Source organism: Podarcis cretensis, assembly GCF_951804945.1.
Source record: "Podarcis cretensis genome assembly, chromosome: 2".
Lineage (NCBI taxonomy): Eukaryota > Metazoa > Chordata > Lepidosauria > Squamata > Lacertidae > Podarcis > Podarcis cretensis.
The window spans coordinates 64571796-64596693 of record NC_137171.1 but is presented as its reverse complement, the minus strand read 5'-3'; the positions used below and the strand labels follow the sequence as shown (position 1 = coordinate 64596693).

Below are 24898 nucleotides of genomic sequence, written 5' to 3'. Positions count from 1 at the left end.
CACAACTCCCTTAATCTATTACCAATAGCCATATTGGCTGGGATTGATAGGAGTTGGAATCCAATAACATGTAGAGGGGTCCATGTTAGCTACCCTTGTACCAAAGTTACAAAGTTAGACATGGGGAACCTTTTTAGTCTGGTCATGGTTTGAGGAAAATTGGCTCATGGTGAAATGGGAAATCCTAGGGGGCCATGTCTGGACTGTGGGATGAAGCTTTCCCACCCTTGATCTAAGTATATCGAAAGATAAGCTAGAGGCATAAGGTTACAAGCCTATAAATTGTCTGAGGAGAAAGAAATCATAGAATCATAGAATAGAATCATAGAATCATAGAATCATAGAGTTGGAAGAGACCACAAGGGCCATCGAGTCCAACCCCCTGCCAAGCAGGAAACACCATCAAAGCACTCCTGACATATGGCTGTCAAGCCTCTGCTTAAAGACCTCCAAAGAAGGAGACTCCAATACACTCCTTGGCAGCAAATTCCACTGTCGAACAGCTCTTACTGTCAGGAAGTTCTTCCTAATGTTTAGGTGGAATCTTCTTTCTTGTAGTTTGGAACCATTGCTCCGTGTCCGCTTCTCTGGAGCAGCAGAAAACAACCTTTCTCCCTTCTTTATGTGACATCCTTTTATATATTTGAACATGGCTATCATATCACCCCTTAACCTCCTCTTCTCCAGGCTAAATATGCCCAGCTCCCTTAGCCGTTCCTCATAAGGCATCGTTTCCAGGCCTTTGACCATTTTGGTTGCCCTCCTCTGGACACGTTCCAGTTTGTCAGTGTCCTTCTTGAACTGTGGTGCCCAGAACTGGACACAGTACTCCAGGTGAGGTCTGACCAGAGCAGAATACAGTGGCAGAATACACTGAAATGAAGTACAGTAGAACCTCGGCTTGCGGACATAATCTGTGACGGAGGCACATCTGCAACTCGCAGTGTTCGCATCCTGAAGCACCGTGTCTGTGCAGGTTCTGGCACGATTTGGTGTTTCTGCGCATGCACAAAGCACAATTTAGCACTTCTGCGCATGTGCAAGCGGCAAAACCTGGAAGTAACCCGTTCCGGTACTTCTGGGTTTCCTGCGGTCTGTAACCCGAAAACACGTAACCTGAAGCGTCCATAACATGAGGTATGACTGTAAGTATGTGCATGTACGGAAGACTCGGAAGGTACTGGACAGAAAATATCTAACAAGAATCAGGGAGGAAAGAACCAGTTAAATATGAAAATGGAAAGAAACAGAAAAAGTTGTGCAGGTTAGGAGGAGATGTGTTTGAAGGAAAGAATAGCTAAAGCAGCTCCAAAACTATCAAGAGTCATATAGGATGATGCCAGCAGGTTCTGTTTTTCAGATACAATCTTGAGAAAATGGAGGGACACTCTCCTTGAATCAGAGCACAGAGGGCATGATGCTGCGATGCCATATGAAAATATTCAGAAGGCCAATTTCTGATCCATGTTGTATGTTACATTGAATATCAGAGCTGATAGATGTATATCAGGATATACCATTTAATCACTTATTTTAAATAATAATATCCATTACTGGAGGAGCAAAGTTAGGTAGCTCACCAGTTGAGACTGGTGCATAAAACAGGAATGAATGCAGATAACTATAATTAAAAATGGTGTCTTGCTTTCTCATTTGGCATATTTATGAGGCATGTCCCTGATTAGTGTTTTCCTGTGCTTCCCTTTGTCAGAGATACTAAACATCACTTTGTAAGCCGCCTGAGTGAGAGAGTTATTTATTTATACAAAATTGTATACCCCGCTTTCCCCTTTCAAACAGAAATCACTTGAATGTATTTATGAAAGATGGGTTTATATTGTGATGAAAAGTGCTACCCACCAATGACAGAGCAGCATCGTTGCTTGAAGTAAAAGGAGCCCTGGTGGAATCAGACCAAAGGCCCATCCAGCCCAGCATCCTGTTGTCACAGTAACCAATTGGAAGCCCATAAGCAGGACCTGAACACAACAGCATTCACTCCACTTTTCCTTTCCAGCTACTGGCATTCAGAGGCATACTATCCCTGATGCTGGAGGTAATTCAGCCTTATCCTCCACAAACGTGTCTAATCCCCTTTTAAAGCTCTTCGAGGTGGTGGCTATTGTGACATCTTGTGCTGTGTGAAGAATTACTGCCTTTGTCGCAAATCTTCCAAGTCTTAGTATTATGAGATAGGGAGAAAAACCTCTTCCTATCCACCTTCACAGCATCGTACATAGTTTTCACACGCCTCTCCCAATTGCTGCCTTTTACTCTCAACTGAAAAGCTCCAAATATTGTAACACGTACTCCTAGGAGAGATGTTCCTGACCCTTTTTTTATTTATTTTGGTTGTCCTTTTCTGAAACTCGTTTCACTCTGCAATATGCTTCTTGAGTTGCGGCAGCAACACAAGAGATGAACATCAGCTGGTATTCTTGATGGCTTTCCTACTTTTGAACGAAAGATTATGATTCAGCCACAGTTAACAAGAATGGGGGATATATGACAAGGCAATAAGGCACACAAGAAGTCAATGTAGTTGTGTTGGGTCACAAGGAAAAAATGACAAATGCCTTTAGGTGGACAACCAAATTATCACAGAATAGTGTGCAAGCATTTTAGCTGGTAAGCAAAGCAAGGGGAGGAGAAAATGGGAGTGATGTTGAAGCCATGGAGTCTGTATCTGGGCACAGTCTTACAATGGAATGGCAGAGGGGATTGCAGACATTCAAATAATGATGCTTAGGTCCTCTGCAGGTATCAGATTGAACCAAGTGCTGGTTGGGGCTGATGAAAGTTGTAGTCCAAAACATCTGAAATGCACCAGGTTTGTGAAGGCCATGTTAACCCTTGAGTTGAGTCCCCAAGCAGTTGCATAGTGATCACTGAGATCTAATTCCAGGTAGAACTTGCTTCCATCTAAAGAACAGTTTGCATCAAAAGCAGATTGGACTTGTGCTGGGCTCATACAATAGGTACCAGTTCATCTTAATAATGATTCCTTGTGAGCACTTCCTGACCACTAACTTTCTAGTGGTGGCCATTGACCAACAAAGTGGTGGCCACTGACCAGCAAAGCATGGAGGTTACTTTCTAACATGGACCAACCTTCAGCATGCTTAAGAGTAGAGCTGCAGACACACTGGTTTCTTGGTGCATTATTTTTGTTTTGTTGTTTTTTTTTAAATAATTTTTATTAACTGGCCAATCACATCAAATTAAATCACATCATATAAATTCCGAATTACAAAGCCAAATTTTTAAATTTTGTTGGGGGAACCCATGCTTCAAGATCCAAAGGGGAATTCAGATCATCTTCTTATTACTGCGTTAATGTCCAAATCAGTCCCAATCAGTCCAAACAAAGTTCATAATTCTATCCAGTCTTATCTTGGTGTTGCCACATCATATCTTGTTCGTATAGTTTCTCTTTTTCCTTTACGATCTCTTCTGTTAGTCTCCTTAAGCCGATAGCAAGTGTAATAATCTTGGTGCATTATTTTTGAATGAGTGGCCAGAGGTGGGGAAGGATGGTTAGATACGATGCAAAATATTATGACATTCAGCAATGTTGGAAAAGAGAAAGCTGCTGACAGTTGACAGAGAAAGTGTGAAAATGCTCACAACTAGTAGCACCAATCAGAGTAGCTAAGGTCCACGTGCTTTTCTATGGAAAGGAAGGGTTTATGAAACAAATGTGCCTGATTCATTTGCCATGGATGGGGGAAGCCACTGTATGAATGGCTTGTGCCCTGTTATTTTTGAGAAATAATTCAGCTACCCCATTGCAACACTGATCTCCATGTTCAGGAAGCACTGCAGATGACAGAGCTGGTGTGCTGCAATGGTTAGAGTGCCAGACTCTGACTTGGGAGAGTTAGCTAAGTCTTCTGCAGACCTTCCCCACCCACAAAATGCAGAAATCAAAAGCAGAAGCAAAACATCCTTTGTTGAGGCCTGCAAGTAAAAAATGGCAGCCCTAATTACCTTATTTGCAGGTGCCTCCATTTTGCTGCAACTGTAATCAATGGCATTTTGCAAAATCCAGCCCTGCCTAGAAGACTAACTGACTCAAAGGACTGATGATAAGTTTCAGGAACCTTGCACTTTCAGCTGTGCCATTCACATTCCATTGTGGCATTCAGGCAGCGGTGTAGCTAGCAGCTCAGGTGCCTGGGGTGGTGCACACGCCCCGCAGCTGGGGGCAGAGAGAACTGCCTGTGGGGGTGGGGCAAGCTGCCCATGGGGGCGGGGCGAGCCAAAGCATTTTGCATGGAGTCTGTCCACAGCCTCCCCCTCAGCTGTAGGGTGGCTGAGGAGGTGGGCAAATGCAAGCCCCGAGCAGCTCAAAAAAGCAGTGCAGAGCTTGCAGGCAGTCCACCCACTGCCTCCCCCTCAGGAGAGATGCGTGGCTCAGGCACACTGCAGGCCCCATGGTGTGACACCCTGTGCCCCCCACCTCACCTAGCTATGCCTCTGGATTAGGCAGATTCATGAAGGAGAGGCTGTTGAAGACTACTAGCCATAAAGGCTGTGCTCTACCTGCAAAGTTGGAGGCAGCAATAGAAAGGGGTGTGCGGTGGGTGCGAGAGTTATTTTTTCAAAAACACATATTTTTGCCATTTTGTCACTTCCCCCCTCAGTGATGACACCCAGGGAGGCCCACACCCACTGCACCCCCTTTCCTACACCACTGCATACAGGCTAAGACAGCTGCTTGCTCACACCAACATGAAATAAATCAAGTCATCTCCAACCACTTTCTTGCGTCAGTTCCAAAAACTCATCTCTTGAAGCCCAAGAATCACTGAGCAGGTAAGCAATCAGTTGAAACTACCTCTAAGCAACATGGAACTTTAGAAAAGATTAGGCAGCAAACAGCCAAATGAATATCCAGTTGTTAAGAATTGGTTCCAAAGAGACCCCTATTTAGCTCACATCTTAAAAACATGTGCTATATTAAGCCTTTCTGACTGCAGCAAAACCTCATTTATCCAGAAAACCCGTATGTGGGCCATTTTATTTTCCTGTAATATTTGTCACAAAAGTATATTCCACCACCTCCATAGGGATCAAAGCAGTTTACAATAAAAAGGCACTAAAATTGAATGCACATAAGGAATCTAAAACGTTGATAAGATTCAATAAAAATACCAATTGGAGCAGACAACTGGATCAAACAAGAATAGTGCTAATAGCCCCAGAGCAAACCCAAATCAACAGCAATCATGTGTTCCTATTGAAATAGTGGATTGAAAGACAGAAGCAATTGCATCCACAAGGCAGTGGTGGATACTGGAGTCTCAAATTTCAGTAGCACCCTTTGTGACATCAAAAATTGGCACCCCCCACCTTCTTTTATGCATCATAGTTGTGGTGCCCCTCAGGCTCTGAGCCCAGTGTAACGGAACCACCAGTTGTGCTTCCCTAAATCCACATATGCATATGACCAGGAAGACCCATTCATTAGTTAGCATCTTGGTAACTACTGTTGTGGCTATAGTCACTGCTCTTTTTATCTGGCCAAATGCAAAAAGTGGAGGAGAGAATAATCTTAAGGTAAAGGTACCCCTGCCCGTACGGGCCAGTCTTGACAGACTCTGGGGTTGTACGCCCATCTCACTTAAGAGGCCAGGGGCCAGCGCTGTCCGGAGACACTTCCGGGTCACGTGGCCAGCGTGACATCGCTGCTCTGGCCAGAGCCAGAGCCAGAGCCAGAGCCGCACACGGAAACGCCGTTTACCTTCCCGTTGGTAAGCGGTCCCTATTTATCTACTTGCACCCGGAGGTGCTTTCGAACTGCTAGGTTGGCAGGCGCTGGGACCGAGCAGCGGGAGCGCACCCCGCCGCAGGGATTCGAACCGCCGACCTTTCGATCGGCAAGCCCTAGGCGCTGAGGCTTTAACCCACAGCGCCACCTGCGTCCCTGAGAATAATCTTAGATTTCAGTAAAGGCTGTGGTAGTGTCACAAAATGCAACAGCAACAGTGGTGGCAAAAGCAGCACACATGTGTTCTTAACATTTTTCAAAGCTGTACTATGTGAGCATGCTTTGTTTGGCTCCACTGAAACTAAATAGGGCTTTGGCTGTAATATTGTGTACTTTGTGCAGGAATTCAGCTCTCTGTAAACCTTATTTTTAATTTTCTGTGGAAAACACTATACACATGTGCAAACAACCACTTGGCAGTCCACCCCCTTTTCTCTCTCTTGTTCTACTGACACATTTATTTATTTATGATATTTATATTTTGCCTTTCCTCCCAGGAGTTCAAAGTAGCATACATGGTTCTCCCTCTCCCCATTTTCTGCAAATCATATGATCTACCAGAGTATCCTTCTGGTTCCTCTACTCACATGATGATGATGATGATGATTTTATTATTTATACCCCAGCCACTCTGGGCAGCTTATAGCACATACATAAATCATCTACTGTGTTTTTGAAATTCCAGTAGGAATATGTGGGGAAAGTTACTTTATGCTATGAACCACCCTGAGATCTACAGGTGTATGGCAGTATACTACATACATACATACATACATACATACATACATACATACATACCAGGGTTGCTCCTATACTTCTCACATTCTACTACCCGTCACCCCACCCCATATTTCCCTCTCCTTGGCACCTGCGTAGAATTAGGCTGATGGCTGCAGGGTACGCTCCACCCCCAATGAAAGGAATCTCCCACTGGTTTACACCAGTGAAAGAAGAAGGAAGGTGGAAAATGCCCTCCCCTTATTTTTATGTTTCTTCTTTCCTAAATAAATACCTAGCATCCATACAACAAACCCCATGAAAGGAACGTGATCCAGCAGCAGCAGTGCTGATAATGAGAAATTCTGTGACTTTGTTAATTAAACCTGTATCAGGTTCTGTTGTAGGCAGGAATTTATTTTTTTTTGCCAGCGTGTGCTCTGCACCCCTTTAAACACCTGTGTGTTTAACACAAACAATCAAAAAGCAATAAGAGAGCCAGTGTGGTGTAGTAGTTAGAGTGTCGGACTAGGGCCTGAGAGACCAGGGTTCTAATCCCCACTTGGCCATGAAGCTCGTTGGGTCACCTTGGGCCAGTCACTGCCTCTCAGGCTAACCTACCTCACAGAGTTGTTGTGGGGATTAAATAAGGAGAGGAGAACTATGTACACCACCTTGAGCTGCCTGGAAAAGAACAAAGAGTAAAATGAGAAACAATGGCTTAAGGATTTGGTCATTCCAGAACCTGTATTAGTTTAGAATATAAGAACATATGCTTGCTAGATTGGGCCAAGAGTCCAGCAATCTAGTCCTGCATCCTGTTCTCACAGTGGCCAACCAGATGCCTCTGGATAACCAGCAAGCATACTCTCCCCTCCTCTGGTTTCTAGAAAATGGTATTCAAAAGCAATGTTTCCTCTGACCATGGAGCCAGAGCATAGCCATCATAGCTAGTAGCTACGAATAGTCTTAGTTTGGTCATCCCCCAGCCCTTTTCTCAATATAGTCATAATTTGCAGCTGCTCTGGATAAAGCTGGACACATGTAAGGGGCACTAATCAGACAAAAGTAGCACAAACTCCAACACTGGCTTGCCAGTCAGTTATTGCCTTTTCACTTTCCTAACATACCAGAATAAATTGTGTCCCTATGAAAAGAAAACCAGCTGATTTAACTTGGACCTTTTATCACATTTTAAAGAAAACTATAAGGTTTATGCATCTAATTCCTTTGGAGTTGTTGTTTTATAAAACAAACAAACCCCAAACTCCTAGATATTTTATTGCATCATTCCCTATGGTCTCCCTATAGCCCGTAGTTAATGAGAAGAAATCAGTATATTGCATTTTCTGGCACCTCTCTGCTGAACTGGCAGGATTCTTTGGGCACCAACTCATTTGCTGTTTAATTGAATTTTTTTTCTCCAGGCTCATTTCCATGCAGAACCTCTTTTGGAATGCAGATTTACAGCCCAGTATTGATTCCCTCTCTCCCTGTTTTCTCCTGAGCTTGCAAAGCAAAGATACCAATTTTTAAAGCAGCCGCAGCCCATATTGCTCAAGGGAAGATATTGGCTTCCAGTGGAATAATTGTTCAGGCCTCTCTAAAACAAGTGCTTCCTTATTCCTCTGCACATATGTGCATGCACACATGCAGACATACAAATCTGTGCAGCCAGCTTTGGATAGGGTAGCCAGATGATGCAAGGTCTACCTGCCAAAATCCCCTCTCCTGCATAGTTATCAAAAGTGCAGGCAATTTGCCTCCTTTTTCACCTCACTATATTTAGAGTACATTTCAGAGAAATAATACCACCATAAACATCCTGATTTGACTGGGACATCTCAGAATTACAGAAGCCATTGCATCCAGGAATATTCATTTCTTGGTCCCGTGCTCTCACACAAGTCATCTGGCTCTTCAAGAGTGTGAGATGAAAAGGACACACATTCCTGGGTGCTGTGCTCTCAGCTTGCACCCGCGTGCCATTCCTCCTCTTCTGTGTTATGTGGTCTGAGCGGCACCAGGCTCTGGAAGTACATCATGAGATCAGACCTGGCAAAAAATAAACCATGGGGGAGGAGTCACGGCAGCCTTCATGTGTGTGCATGTGTGTATTGTGGGCTGGTGAGCAACTGGGTAGAGAGGCGAAGCAGTGGTGGGCAAAGGTGCACAAGGGTGGAGACCATCAGTGGGGTGGTGCAGGGGGGAGGGGAGTTGTGAGTCCCAAGGGGGGGCAAGTGAGAGGGGTAGGGCCTCTGTCAAGGAGAGAAGTGGAGGTCACTGAATAGGGTTGGTGTATCTGTGGAAGGGTTCGGAAGCATTGGTGGGATTGTGGGATTTCAAGTGTGTTGAGGGACTGGTTCATGTTCCAGTTTTCCTTAGACCACATAACACGAGTCCTGAAAGACGTACATTGGCTCCCAGTACGTTTCTGAGCACAATTCAATGTGTTGGTGCTGACCTTTAAAGCCCTAAACATTCTCGGCCCAGTATACCTGAAGGAGCATCTCCACCTCCGTCATTCAGCCCGGACACTGAGGTCAAGCTCCGAGGGCCTTCTAGCGGTTCCCTCACTGCGAAAAGTGAGGTTACAGGGAACCAGGCAGAGGGCCTTTTCGGTAGTGGCACCCACCATGTGGAACGCCCACCCATCAGATGTCAAGGAAATAAACAACTATCTGACTTTTAGAAGATATCTGAAGGCAGCCCTGTTTAGGGAAGTTTTTAATGTTTGATGTTTTATCGTGTTTTTAATATTCTATTGGGAGCCTCCCAGAGTGGCTGAGGCAACCCAGCCAGATGGGCAGGGTATAATTATTATTATTATTATTATTGTTGTTGTTGTTGTTGTTGTTGTTGTTGTTATTAGATGTTGGAGAGTATGGAAATATAGCCTCCTGATTAACAGAGCCCCCAGTGCTCTCATGTACGCCAGCATACACACAAAGCACCTGTATTTCTCTAAGATGTCTTTGTCTATTCATTCCTAGGAAAACGACATATTTTCATGTGTTTGTCAGGGAGGTGAGGAAGGTTCCTCTCCATTGAAGTGAATAAGGAATGTTTTACCAGCAGAAAAGATCCATACTTAGTCTGGAATATCTACATCCTCAAGGAATCACTGACCTGAGATTCAAATGTGGAGTCCGTCAGATGCTTTCCTCACTATTCTTATGAAAATAAATGGCTCTTCTAAGGAAGCAGTGCTTGGTAGAATGCACCCTAGATATATGTATCACCTTAAATGAACAATAAATGAACTCATTCCAGAGCTGGAGGCACTCTCTGTGAAAGAGCAGTGCAGGCAAACAGAACCCTGATTTCATATTCCAAATAATTTCTGCCCATAAATTTGTACCTTCCAGAGGCAGAGCAACATCTTTACTGATGAAACAAAGGAAAAACAAATTTAAAGGAGGGGAGCAGAGAATAAACCCAGAGCAGTCAATTGTAATTTGCAGGAAATTACCCCATTAATAATTCCCTGGATGTCACAGAGTGTTCATGAAGGTCAAGGGGCTGGAATGTGAAATGGGGCACTTTGCTATCCACCCACCATTACAGCCAGAATTTGGCAGGTTTGTACTAGAATGTGGATTCTATCTCCTTTAAATCACTGGTTACCTGTGACTTTGTGACTTTTGAATATGTAGGCAATCATTTTATGTAGGGGAATGGCAGTACCTCCATGGTAGAGTATCTGCTTTGCATGCAGAAGATCTGTGGTTTGATTCTCAGCATTTCCAGGTGGGACTAGGAATGTCCCCATTCTGAAACCCCCGAGAGAAGCTGCCAGTCAGTGTGGATGAGCTAGATGAGCCATAGTATAAAGTAGCTTCCTATATTTATATCTATATAAACTACACTTGCGCTGTTTTTTAATGAGAGTAATAGGTTTGCTTTATGAAATGAGTGATGGGTTTCCACACACACACACCCAAGGCCCATTTAAGATTCTGAGAGGCCAGGAGGCTACACTGCCCATAGAGGCTTCCCTGCTTCCACCACACTCCACCTGGTCAGTGTTGATTCTTCTTCAGTTGGCACATGCTGTTGATGCGGGACCCTCCATGCGTGAGGCCCAGAGAAATTCTCTCTCCCTCACCCCCCCACACACACACAAAAAGGAAAAGGCCCACCCTGGACACACACTCCTCTGAACCATAAACATTTTATGAAATGGGATATGGCAGGAACCCTGCAAAGGGCTTCCAAACAAACCTGCCTTGCGTAGAAAATATTTTGTAATTCAAGAAACAGTTGTGGCCGTTATTGTTTTTCTCTCGGCAAACGTAGCCAAGTCACGAGTGTTGTTAAGCACAGTGGTACCTCGGGTTAAGAACTTAATTCATTCTGGAGGTCCATTCTTAACCTGAAACTATTCTTAACCTGAAGCACCACTTTAGCTAATGGGGCCTCCTGCTGCTGCCGCACTGCTGCACCGCGATTTCTGTTCTCATCCTGAAGCAAAGTTCTTAACCCAAGGTACTATTTCTGGGTTAGCAGAGCCTGTAACCTGAAGCGTCTGTAACCTGAAGCGTATGTAACCTGAGGTACCACTGTACCTGAGACAATTATTGCTGTCGACAAAAGGAGTGCATTTCTACTCTATAGGACTGCAACGGGGTCTTTTTGCACCCAATTACTCTTCCCTAGAACCAACACCAGGAATTGGCATTGTTAGGCCAACACCTCAACAGTGAGCCCCCTGATGAACAGAAAAATCCTCCATCTTGTTCCTCCATGTTGTTGCCCTCCCCTTTCCATTCTGAACACAAGAAGCTAAGAGCCCTGCTAGGTCGGGCCAATGAGACATCTAGCCCAACACAGTGGCCAATCAGATGCAGGATCTGAGTGTGACAGCACTCCCCACACTTCATGGGGAATACGGCTGTCAGTGGCTATTAGTCATGATGGTTATGCTCTACTTCCGCTGTTAGAGGCTGTACGCCTCTGAATACCAGCTGCTGGGAATTGCTGGTGAGTGGAGTGCTGTTGTGCTCAGGTGCTGCTTGTGGGCTTCCCAGAAGACACCTGGGTGCTGGACTAGATGAGTCATTGGCTTGATTCAACAGGTTCTTCTTAAGTTCTTCTGAGGGAGGGAAGCCACTGAAGACATCCTGCCTAAGGGCCTCCCAGAACCTGGATCTGACCCTGACCCCTCAGGCAACACCATCTCTCCATAATCAACCTATAGAAGCATGGCTATGCAACTGTGTATGTGTTCTGGCAATCACATCCTCCACTGGTCAAGCTAGTTTTTATCAGCCTGGTCAATTAGCTCAACCAGCTACTGTAATCTAGACAAATGTCTGAATGATTTCTCTTTTCAGCCCACAAAAAAGGAAGGAGTCTCTCTAGGGCAAAAGCAGCAGGCGAAACTCCCGAACGCAATGAGTATTGTTATGGGATATGTTTCTGTGCTGAAAGGTGGATGCAGTTTATTGTGATGGTGCATCAGTACAAACTCTGAATACAATCCAAGATATTTTTATGCCTCAATTTCCTAGGAAGGTGCTGTAGGATTTGTACATTGGATTCGCACTATAGCTCATCCTGCAGTGTGAATGATTTACACAATCCCCATGAGATCTAGTCCCTTAACTCACTTCCCAGCCCTTCTGAAGTCATTCATGATTCTACCTTCATCTCAGATAGTAAAGGGAGGGAGGAGAGCCAATCCTCACTGTCGGAACACCAAGCTCTTAGAAGTTGAATCAGTAAAACTCATGAAGGGATGAGGTCTGGATGTCAGATGGGTACCTTCATATTCCACACACTCATAACAGTCAAATCCCTGATACTTAGTTCCTTGTGGGTTGCTTCATTGTTTAGACTTACATGCCTTTTAGGTCCCAGTACATTTCCAAGCACAATTCAAAGTGTTGGTGCTGACCTTTAAAGCCCTAAATGGCCTCGGCCCAGTGTACCTGAAGGAGCATCTTCACCCCCGTCATTCAGCCCAGACACTGAGGTCCAGCTCCAAGGGCCTTCTGGCGGTTCCCTCACTGCGAGAAGCGAAGATACAGGGAACCAGGCAGAGGGCCTTCTTGGTAGTGGTGCCCACCCTGTGGAATACCCTCCCACCAGATGTCAAGGAATAAAGAACTATCTGACGTTTAAAAGACATCCGAAGGCAGCCATGTTTAGGGAAGTTTTTAATAACTGAGATTTTAATGTATTTTTAATCTTTTGTTATAGGGACGCAGGTGGCGCTGTGGGTTAAAGCCTCAGCGCCTAGGACTTGCCGATCGAAAGGTCGGCGGTTCGAATCCCTGCGGCGGGGTGCGCTCCCGCTGCTCGGTCCCAGCGCCTGCCAACCTAGCAGTTCGAAAGCACCTCCGGGTGCAAGTAGATAAATAGGGACCGCTTACCAGCGGGAAGGTAAACGGCGTTTCCGTGTGCGGCTATGGCTCGCCAGAGCAGCGATGTCACGCTGGCCACGTGACCTGGAAGTGTCTCCGGACAGCGCTGGCCCCTGGCCTCTTAAGTGAGATGGGCGCACAACCCCAGAGTCTGTCAAGACTGGCCCGTATGGGCAGGGGTACCTTTACCTTTACCTTAATCTTTTGTTGGAAGCTGCCCAATTATTATTATTATTATTAATGCAATTCCCAGACTAAACTTTATGGTTCAGATTAAGAGAAGTCAAGTCTCACCTACATCCCGTTCAATTGAATAGGGCGAGCAAATTGCAAGTACCTGAAATGTACTGATTTCAACAGGACCTAGACATGCATATCTGTAACACTCCAACTGATGCATCAATGGAGGGATGAAGGCCAACGTTAAATCTGATCTCTGTGGTCTTTGGTAGGTTTGGATTTGAGACTGAGAACTGAGAGCTGGGATCAAGACTGAGGTATCTTGATCCCAGCATGGCAGCCAAATTTCTGTAATGAATAATGACTAACCTAGATAGGAAAAATCACAGGCCCCTGAAGTGTCGCCACACTGTGCTGGGAATTTAGGCTCCAACTACCTATTAAAGCAAATGGAAGATGACAGAGCTCACACACTCTGCCCACTCTTTAGAAAATGAAAATGTCAACATACTGCACGCTCTCCTCTGTTATTTGCCATGTAATTACATGGTAATTGATGCTTCATAACGGGAAAAAAAATTGCAAAGTGTGTTTTCCCACCAGGATACAATGCCAAAATTCACATTTCTGATTTAAGTCGGCCTCCAGGTCTGTACCTAAATTAGCAGAAGGATTTTCTTCATTCGTCATCTTGCTTGATCTTGGGTAGCAGTTGGGATTCTGTGTTCGGGAATGTTTGGGCTGAGCAAACAAATTAGCAGAGACCAGCTTCATTAAGAACCCACAGAGGTATTTGTCATGGCTTATAATGGGAACAGTGTGCTAGCTGCAATGAATTCTGATCCCAGATCCTCACAACATGGGGCAAAAGATACAATTTCAACAAGAGAAGAAAAGGCTTCTAATTAAATCTCTGCTTGCTCTCTTCTTTTCTGGCTCAGCCTCGCCGCTTCCAAAGAAACTGGAGCAGCAGCCCGATCCGCTCCTAAACTAATGTCCCCTTCAGATTTCCTGGACAAATTGATGGGAAGGACATCAGGATACGATGCCAGAATCAGGCCCAATTTTAAAGGTATGCAGTCACTCTTGGTTTATATTTCACCTCCATTTTGTTTTAGATCAGAACATGAAATTTGGGCTTGTTTTCACCAGATTCTGTCTGTGGGACAACAGAGCTAGACCCTGCTCCTAGATTAATTAATTGCTGCCCTGTGTTTCTTCAATTCCTCCTCTTCTTCCTGTGACCACAACTCATGATCAAAGCTAACCTACAAATGTTGCAGGATAAAGCCTAAGAATTCTGAGGTGGTGGTAGAATGGACTGAAACAGTTTAAGTTTCAGAGACTGACAAGAAATTATAAATGCTCGCCCTCATAAAACAAACAAACAAAAGATTTACCAAGCAGAAAGCCAGCATTTCAAGGAGAAATGTTTCCCTACCACACTAGATATCTACTTGCACTCTGTGTGTGTGTGTGTGTGTGTGTGTGTGTGAGAGAGAGAGAGAGAGAGAGAGAGAGAGAGAGAGAGAGAGATATTAATACAGCGTATTACATAAAAAAGTAAAGGTAAAGGTACCCCTGCCCGTACGGGCCAGTCGTGACCGACTCTGGGGTTGCGCGCCCATCTCGCTTAAGAGGCCGGGGGCCAGCGCTGTCCGAAGACACTTCCGGGTCACGTGGCTAGCATGACGAAGCTGCTCTGGCGAGCGTATTACATAGGAGAGCATTAAAAATGTGATTCCTCTGGAAGCCGTATACACTGTCTCAATCCATTCTACCCTTTTATGTCCAGCTCATTTTGCTTCATGTGTAGACTTAGCCTAAGCCTGTTTCCTGGACAGGATGAAGAGCCATGCAAAGGATACTCTTGGAGAAACAAAATACTGAGAATTGCTATCAAGGAAGGATATATATAGTTATAATTTTTAAATTTTAATTGGGAAATGATTTATACTGAATTAATCCTTTTTTTAAAAAAAAAAAATCCTTTTCTAAAAATCCACAAGCACTACTCCTGGGGCTAATAACAATAAAAGTCCCCCCCACACACACACCAAAGAGAGAAATATTTGTTTCTATATGCGACAACAGCCATCCGTGTATTATTAGTGCAAAAAATGGAAAACAGATAAAGTGCAAACAAAAGAGGAATGGCACATTACACTGTTAGAATATGTGGAGCTAGCAGGGATGACCACTAGAATAAGAAATCAAAATGATGAAAGATATAAAGAGGACTGGATATTGTTTATGGAATATATGGGAAAGTATTATAAGCAAACAATCTACCTACCTGGCAGGATGGTAAGATTTGCAGCAGAGTAAGAAATAAATAAAGTGTATAAAAGTTCACTGGGTGAACTAAGAAAATGTGAGGAAAAGAGGGGATAAAAGGAAACATGGAAGGATAGGCTAGGTCACAGTGGTGTCCAAACTTTTTTCAAAGAGGGCCAGATTTGATGAAGTGAAGTGCCATGAGGGCCAACAAAGGGCCAACCAATGTTGTTAACCTTTTTTTAGGATTGAAGCTGTTGAACTTTTTATGGTTTTAGCTTTTTTAGAGATTTTACCCCAGGAAATAAACTGCCAAAGGGGCCGAATTAGACCCCCAAAACAGACCCTGAGCTAGGAAGTCAATCAAATAATGTTTTCTGAATTTTTGTCTATTCTTTGAAATCTTAAAAAAATACCTTTTTCTTTATTTCAGAGATTTTTCTTTATTGTATCATTTTTGTTCATATTTTGCTGATATGGAATCCTATTAGAAAAGCAAATAAATATGAAAAAAGGAAGGATGTATATTTAATTTCCTCAATTCCATGAAAGTCTCCACAGAATGCTGTTGATTTATAAAGAAGCACAAGAAATTACTTAAGCATCTATTTAGCACAATGTTCTGTCTGTAATGGAAAGTCCTAACAACCTTGGGTTCTGAGTATTCTGTTCCTTGCCATCCGCTCCCATTTGCCAGCAGTTTAATGTAATAGGCACCCACTGAGCATATCAATGGTTGCAGTGAATATCCTACCCACTAGTCGTCAAAATTCTGATTGCCCACAAAAGAGGATCTTATCCACAGTTCGTTATAATCTTTTTTTATGGCAGACTTCCATGAAACTAATGTACTTTGTTGGGATGGCGGGGGCGGGGGGTTGTCACTTGCCTACTTACAAACTACCACATGCTGATTTAATTTTGACTGGCTGCCTTTTAGCTGTAGTGATATGCTAAAAGGATAGCATATTTACACACCATGTTTTCCGATCTATGCAAAATCCCATATATTTCAATTACTCCCCTTATAGCCTCTGCATTTAATTTAATGTCACAGCTAGCTGTAAGCATCTCCTGGCAGTACGGAGGATTATAATGCATAATCTCAAAATCTTGCTAGAAACAGCTGTGAAATTCACAGGCTACGATCCAAATGCACCATACTAAGATTAGATTCATCAATGGATCTGAGATTCAGGTAGGTAGCCGTGTTGGCCTGACACAGTTAATCTGAGTCAGTCATGACTAACTTGTCCATTGATTTCAACAGGTCTACTCTGAGTGTGAGTCATTCCCTACCCACAGACTTTTCATGGGGTTTTCCTTATTTTTCAGTCAACGTTCCCCTGCATGTGACCTGAAACCACCCACCCACATATACATATCAATCATTGTCTCTTTTGTGGTACCACTCATCATAACTATGAACCCAATCCCTCTCGCACACAGCCAATCAACCAATGTAGCCATAAAGATTCATGACTCATCTTTTGTGGTATGTGAAGCACGAGTAAATGTATACACATTTTGACAGGCAGAAGGAAGAAAAAGAGATGAAAAGGTGAAATGGAATTAATATGCACATGTATTTAAATTATGGGTGCTAATACACATTATGATTGCTGCAGGAAAGTGGTGTCATTTCTGCAGCAAATGTGTCAAGTGTGGAAAACACATAGGGCCGGCCCACCCGTGAGGCAAGCCTTATGCAACAGCCAAAGGTGGCAGGATCCACAGGGGCAGATGTAGATCTTTCTCTCCTCCCTTTCTTGTTCCTGGAATAGATTTTCACTCATCCCTCCTTCCCTGGGAGGGTGTGTGTGCCCCATGTACATATATCTGGGACTCGACACATATACACAGAAGTTTAGAAGCATGTATTATTTCCACACTTTATGACAGTGTTCCCCAACCTGCTCTCCAAACATTTTGTACTTCAACTCCTATCATCCCCGGACATGCTGGCTGGGGCTGATGAGACCTGTCATCCAAAACATTTGAAGGGCGCTAGGTTGGGGAAGGCTGCTGTATGTTTTTTATTGCAAAACAAAATACCACTGGTGCTGCACTAGGGTTTCCTGCCCACCAGTTTAGTTGGTGGGGGTCGAAGAGGAAGGGATCAGAGTTAAGGTGCTTTTAGATTGTCCATTGCTGCAGTAAACCCACAGCTGATCTGAGACAATTTCATATCACATGAAAGAATTTGCCCTTTGACAAATACGCAGCAGCTGCTCCAACATCAGCCTTGGGCAGTCACTCTGCATTTTGCCAGAGCAGTCACCCAGGCAAGACTGGCCAAAAAGAGCTGCTCTGTGTGTGAGCCCTTTTTTGATATAACATGAAACACGTTCCGATTAAGCAAAGTGAGGAATCTGATTTTTGTGGCATTAGAATACACCTTTCATTCTCGAGAGCAATCGTGCCACGTGGAAGGGTAACTATGCAATCAGGTGCAAAACAATTAGCCCAAACTGATGGAGTGTGTGTCTGTGTGTCTCTGTGTGTTTTAACTGCCCCGGGAGGCTGAGCAGAAGGGAAAGTTTCTATTTTTTCATGACCGATCCTCATATCCAAATTTAGCAATGATGAGCCTTGAGCCATCTCAAGCCTTTGAACATCAAGTTACCCATAAAGACACGCAAACTTGGGTGCCCCAGATACGAGTGGAGTCCGACTCTCACAGCTGCCACTTCCCTGGAGCCACGTTGCAGCTTGTCAACAGAGCCGAGATGGCTGTGCTCATAGTGAACCCTTCCCTCTATCCCACAGGGATCCCATGTGGCCAGTGGAGAACTTAAGATGAGGCACTTGCCTACTCTTAGCTCAGTCATTCTCCTTACTGTGCGCCAGCTGCCTCTGTCAATACCTCCCAAATCTGACTGTAATGTTTGCTTCTGCCCTGGCAACCAAAAAGAAGAGTTGTGAGGCCAAATGTTGAGGTAAAGGTTGTATTTACTGAAATATGACAAGTTGGAGAAACTGCAAGTAAATTAACCGAAATCAGAAAACATGGGCAGGTGAGGATTTTATCAAACTCTGGTAGATCCCTCCAGATCGCTGGGCATGTGATGCAGACAACACAAGCTGGATTTCCCAAAATGAAGGATGAGGAGGAAACTAGGTGAGCCTTGAATATAAAACCCACTGTCCAGTGTTCATTCAATGCGTGCATATCAGACTTAAAGGGCACCCCCACACACACACACACACAAGTCCCAGCAGGGATAAAGTACTGGCAGACCCCTAAAGGGTGCTCTTGTCTCAATAGTGCCTACAGTTTTCTCTCTCACTTCCTCATCTGCCCAGATTGAGTGCTCCATGAGAAGCTCCTCTCTGCCATTCACCAAATTGCCAACTGAATTAGTCCCAGCAGTGTGGAATAGGTAGGGAAAGGAGGAATTATCAGGGCTAATCAAAGAATCTCCCCACTCCTTAAAAAATCCTACTCAGGTCCTTCAACGCGCAGCTAACCAAAGCACCATACCACATGGAGGGAGAGAAGGCACAGGAAAAAGGCTATGGGGAGGAGAAGGCTTATAAAGGCAGGTTCCCAGCTGCTTCCTAATTGGCCACCAGACCCCACATAATTCCCCGTCCCTTTGGGAGTCAACCGCCCACATCTTTTGAAAAAGGAGGGGTGAGGGCAAACACACACCCCACCAAAGGGCAGGAATAAGACTGCCATACGTCCTGGAATTTACATCTGGGGTGCATTTCTGAAAGGCGGTGCTTTGTCCCGGATCTTAGGCAAGTCAGTTGAAAAATCACGGTTTTTGTGGTTTTTGTAAAATAAAATAAAAAAGAAGCAGCAGCTCAACAACTTTTGGGATGTTCTGGTCTGAAATATGGCAACCCTAGGCAGGAAGACTCCCTTTCTGAGATCCTTAATGGTTCCCCGGTAACTAATGATGATGATGACACAAATCAACAAGCTGCGTTTGTTGGCTTCAATCTCTAATGTGTGGTCGTCTGTGCTGTGAGGAGCAAATAAACAAACTGTGCTGAACACCAAGGAACTATTAACTACTGCAATTACTCCTGCAGTCCAGTTGCAAAGAGGCATGTTATTATTCATTGCATTGAATTTATAGATCACCCTACCTCAAAGGCTGAGAGGAAGTATAACAGAATACATACAAAACCTTCTGCTGAAATTAAGTCGAAATCCAATTCACTAGCTAAATATAACAGAAACAACAACAGCAAACCCCAGAAACTGCCAGCTTAAATCTGCTCACACATGGACTAAAATAAGCAGCTTTAGATGCTCAGGGCTTTGGAAACTTGCAAGGCAAAGCCCAACAAAGCTGATATGGTCTGATGAAACTGGATTTGGGAGTCTTCTTCAGTAAACTAGTGGTGTGAATATGCATAAACAAGACCATGCAGTAGCTGCTTAACAGTTTGCCACACAGTACCTGCAACCACAAGAAGAGGAGCTAATATTCTGTAGCTATCAATCACGTGATTAAGTGCAGTCTCGTTACCCTTTCGCTTCAGCAGCTTTTCAAGCAATGTGGCTAGGTGGTCCATAATGCCTGACTTAACTGTGTGTTTAGAATTACCTGCAAGAAGGCTCTGAACTGCAGGTGGGGAACCTGTGACTCTCCAGATGTTGCTGGACTACAACTCCCTCCAGTTCTACCCATGATAAGGAGTAGTAGGCTGACAACATCTGGAATATCACAGGTTTCCCACTCCTGGTTCAGAGGCTGTGGATGAGCACTTCGCCGTACAGTTCCAGGTGGCATGTGGCACAGTTGAAGTTGCTACCACATGACACCTGAATATGAGGTGTTTTACCGATGCGAGGCTGAGGTTGAGAGTCTGGCCCAAGGCTGGGGGTTTTAACTCATGGGTTTGCATCCAGTTAAGTGCCGTGGGTTAAACCACAGAGCCTAGGACTTGCCAATCAGAAGGTCGGCGGTTCGAATCCCCGCCATGGGGTGAGCTCCTGTTGCTCGGTCCCTGCTCCTGCCAACCTAGCAGTTCGAAAACACGCCAAAGTGCAAGTAGATAAAAAGATACCACTCCAGCAGGAAGGTAAACGATGTTTCCGTGCGCTGCTCTGGTTTGCCAGAAGCAGCTTAGTCATGCTAGCTACATGACCCAGAAGCTGTACGCCAGCTCCCTTGGCCAATAAAGCGAGATGAGCGCCGCAGCCCCAGAGTCGGTCACAACCGGACCTAATGGTCAGGGGTCCCATTACATTTACCTTTAAGTGCCACTCACAGTAGACCCATTAAAGGACCTAAGTGGGCCATGCCCATTCATTTCAGTCAGCCTACTCTGCATACAACCCTTGCCATACAAAAGGCAATTTTAAATTTGCCATTTGGCTTCTATAAGCCATAGATGAGGGGTTCGGGGACCTCTGTTCCCAGGGGCCAACTGTGAACCCTTCACGCCTCTCTCACTCTCTTCTCTCTGGCACTCATGGCTCATTCCAGGCCACACTGGCCATGCTGGCCTCACTTTTCACTCTCCTCGGGTGTCTTTGGTGGGCTGGAATAAATCTTGGAAGTCTGCCTCTGGCTCCACCCACCTTTTCTCTGGCCCTACCCACTACTGACATGTGACCCCTGGAAGATTCCTGGGAAGGGAATGCAGCTCTCGGGCTGTAAAAGGTTCCCCACTTCTGCCATTATGACACAAATATGTCTGGCTACCCAGCTAAAAAAGAAGGCTTCAGATACTGGGAGAAAACCAACAGAGGGTTAAAAGGAATGCACCGCAGGAAGGTCTTCCCACTCCAGCACACACGTATACACAAAAGAAATTAAACTTTAATATTTAATGAAATATATACATTACCCTTCTGCTGAAGGCAGTTGTATTGTAATTTTATGCAAGATAATTTAATTTCAGATTTATTTCAATGAACTGCACCTTCCCCCCATGGGGGCAGTTCGCTGGCTTCGTCTGTCACACATAAATCAGTATCCAATTTATATGAAAGTCACAGCAGCAGCTTTGCAGAACTTGAGCTTGTAGCTTTCTGAGCACATCATTTAAATGAGCCAGCAATAAGTCACAGAGGCGTTTTAATGGTTTAGATTTAAATGAAAATAATACCATGGCCGCCCAGAATCAGTTTCTTTCTTTATTCATGATAGTTAAAATTAAAAGCAAGGGGGAGGAGAAAAACTCCTTTTTGTGGGTGAAGCCCACAGTGGGCGCTTCAAATGATGTGTTTATTGAGCATTAATTCTTGTTCACAGGGAGATTAGAGGACACTGGCTATTTAATGAGCATTCGTTCCAATTTGTTTACAGGGAGGTTAGATGGTGTTGTGTCATGGCAAGTGTTACCCAACACTCTCCAGCACATCTTCCCATTATATTCCTTACCATAAAAATTCTGATCTTTGGGAAAGCAGTATTGTTGTGCAAGGCCACCTCATTGACTATAATTGTGCAACCTGCATTTGCCAGGACATGACTGAACCCCACCCAAAAATAGCAATAGCCTGGAAGTGTCCATTTCTTAAGTTTTCTTCCTGAGCACATGCAGAAAATAGAGATGGTGAGAACTTGAACAATATGGCTAATTTATGTCACATTGGTAATCCAGACTACCTGAGTGGCTACATACATCCGACTGTATCCTCACAACAACTGTTTCAGATGAGTTAGGCTAGGGAGAAGTAGTTTCAGGATGGAGGAGAATTTTGTTTGGTCTGCATTTTTTAAGTGAACCGACCTTGTACACAGCTCTGAATCTAATCAGATTTTGCATGCCTCTGAATCTTACAGTATAGTCCTTTTTTGGATAAAATGTGTTCAGAAATGTGTACATTGAGATAAAATATATATTTAAATATGTGTTTTATAATAAATACTATTTATGTATTTCTTCGAATGCAAATGTTCCTACAGAGTGTTGTTGTTAAATCACTATTAATGTGGAAACAGGATGGAAGCATCTTAAGAAATGCATGTGAAATTGACACTGACCAGAAACAGACCAGCCTCCAAACCCAGTTTCTGTCTTCCCAAACCATGCTCAACAAAACCCTGTGGTAGCATAGACAGAGCACTTCCAATCTGCAAACCATTGAAATGTATGGGATCAATCCCCACATGCAGTTTTTAACAGGCTGGCACATATTCAGCATGGAGAGGACACTGTGGATCAGAGGCCAGTTGACATGATGGGGAGCCGCTGACAGTGCACATAAACAAATAAAAATCACTGTTTGTTGCATAGACCTAAGATCATCATGAACTCATCTACCTCCAAATCCCCTTCTCCATCTTGCCATGCACACACAGCAAAGCAGAATTGGATAGGAAACCCCCCCCCATGTGACAAGGATACAATCTTTGTCCCCACCTACCAAGTACAGTCATACCTTGGAAGCTGAACGCCCTGGCACTCAAACGTTTTGGCTCCCGAACGCCGCAAACCCGGAAGTGAGTGTTCCAGTTTGCAAATGTTCTTTTGGAAGCTGAACGTCCGGCACAGCTTCCGGGGCTTCCGATTGGCTGCAGGAAGCTCCTGCAGCCAATCAGAAGCCGCGCCGTGGAAGTCGAATGTTTTGGAAGTCAAATAGACTTCCGGAATGGATTCCATTCGGCTTCCAAAGTACAACTGTACTATATTCTGCATGGGAAGATACTCATGAATAGGGATGTCAGAGAATTCCAATAAAAAACAGAAACAGGGAGAAAATGCCAGTGTTTGTTGTTGTTGTTGTTATTATTATTATTATTATTATTATTATTATTATTATTATTTATACCGCGCCCATCTGGCTGGGTTTCCCCAGCCACTCTGGGCGGCTTCCAACAAAATATTAAAATACAGTAGTCCATCAAACATTAAAAGCTTCCCTAAACAAGGCTGCCTTCAGATGTCTTCTAAAAGTCTGGTAGCTGTTGTTCTCTTTGACATCTGGTGGGAGGGCGTTCCACAGGGTGGGTGCCACTACCGAGAAGGCCCTCTGCCTGGTTCCCTGTAACTTGGCTTCTCACAGTGAGGGAATCGCCAGAAGTCCCTCGGAGCTGGACCTCAGTGTCCGGGCAGAGTGATGGGGGTGGAGATGCTCCTTCAGGAAATCAAGGGTTGGGTCTTTAAAAACTAAGGGACATTCCATGTGGGTCCATGGAAGGTAAGTAGTAAGCAGACACAAGCCTTATGATCTTAAACTGGTAGCTTTTTTAAAAAAAGAACAGAGTTATGGCATGATTCCTGGCCTATTACAGAGAGTACCTAATTCAAGCAAGGACTTTCAGATCAGGGGTTACTTAAGAAACCTCCCCTTTAAAACTCAGCTGAAAGTTCAACCTGGAAACCCGGAATCCATAGCATAGAACAGGGGTCACCAACCTTTTTCAGCCGTGGGCCATTCCACCGTCCCTCAGACCATGTGGTGGGCCGGACTACATTTTTTTTTTGGGGGGGGGGGGAATGAACGAATTCCTATGCCCCACAAATAACCCAGAGATGCATTTTAAATAAAAGGGTACATTCTACTCATGTAAAAACACGCTGATTCCCAGACCGTCCATGGGCCAGACTGAGAAGGTGACTGGGCCGCATCCGGCCCACGGGCCTTAGGTTGCATATCCCTGGCATATATCAGCTTTTTGGGGAAGGACAAGGAAAACATCCTTTACCATAATTGATGCAGCCTCCAGGTGGCCAGGGGCCATAGCTTTCAATACAGCCACCCGTAGTGAAAGCACTGGAGCATGGTGAAGTTTATTTGCTGCATATGAACTGCCAGACAAAAGCTGGGAAAGACATTAGTTCTCCGTTCACATCTGGCAAATGTCGGGCACTTTTAAAGAAAGGCTTCAGATACACTAAACCTTGAGGCCTTCCAGCCTGCAGCTAAAATGAAGGCTATAATACTGCCAGCTCTCCCCAAAGGAGGAAGTGGTACCAGCTCATCAGCATATGTTAATATATGTGAGTACTTAGGTTTTAAATGTCACATTGTCTTGCAGTGAGACAAGAATGAGAAAAGATAAAGAAGGGTCATGGCTCAGTGGTAGAGCATCTGCTTTGAATGCAAAAGGTCCCAGGTTCAATCTTCAGTTTCAGGTAGAACTGCGATAGGCTTCCTATCTCAAACCCTGGAGAGCCCCTGCCAGGCTGTATTTGAAATGCACAGGGGTCATGTTTCAGAATGTACTATTGTACATAGCAGTTTGCAATCGTACACACCTTCATGCAATAATGGCAGCTGCTATCTGTGTTATCTGTACACAGAGGTGAGCATGCTTTTACACGAGTGTGCAACAGTGGTCTCTATTCCTCTCAATCAGGGTCCACAGACCCTTTTTATATCTGTATAGAGAGATTGCTACATTATCATACAGCTTCCTGTTTTATGTATGACTTTAAGCATGTAGTCTGCCTTTGACCGCAAGCTTTTTCTTCGAAAAATTCCAAGAGCTGCATCGCTGAGCCAGATCAGGACCTTTACACGGGAGGGTGAGGGTGGTCAGGAAGTTTTATTCATTTACTATCCACTGTGTGCCAATCCAGATTGGGTTCTCCACACTGACAATTTGCATTGAAATAAAAACTCCCATTTGCTTCAGTGCAAATTGCAGGCAAACAGGGGCCAGTC

At 44.4% G+C, this 24898-nt stretch overlaps 1 protein-coding gene across 2 annotated transcripts in view; it reads left to right on the top strand.

Annotated features, from left to right (window-relative positions):
- The window catches only part of GLRA1 (glycine receptor alpha 1), a 92813-nt gene that overhangs the window by 20245 nt on the left and 47670 nt on the right, over positions 1–24898 (top strand). For both annotated transcript variants that reach the window (XM_079968290.1, XM_079968289.1), the window contains exon 2: positions 13980–14110. In XM_079968290.1, the coding sequence (XP_079824416.1) occupies positions 13980–14110 (131 nt within the window). The remainder of the gene's footprint in view (positions 1–13979; positions 14111–24898) is intronic.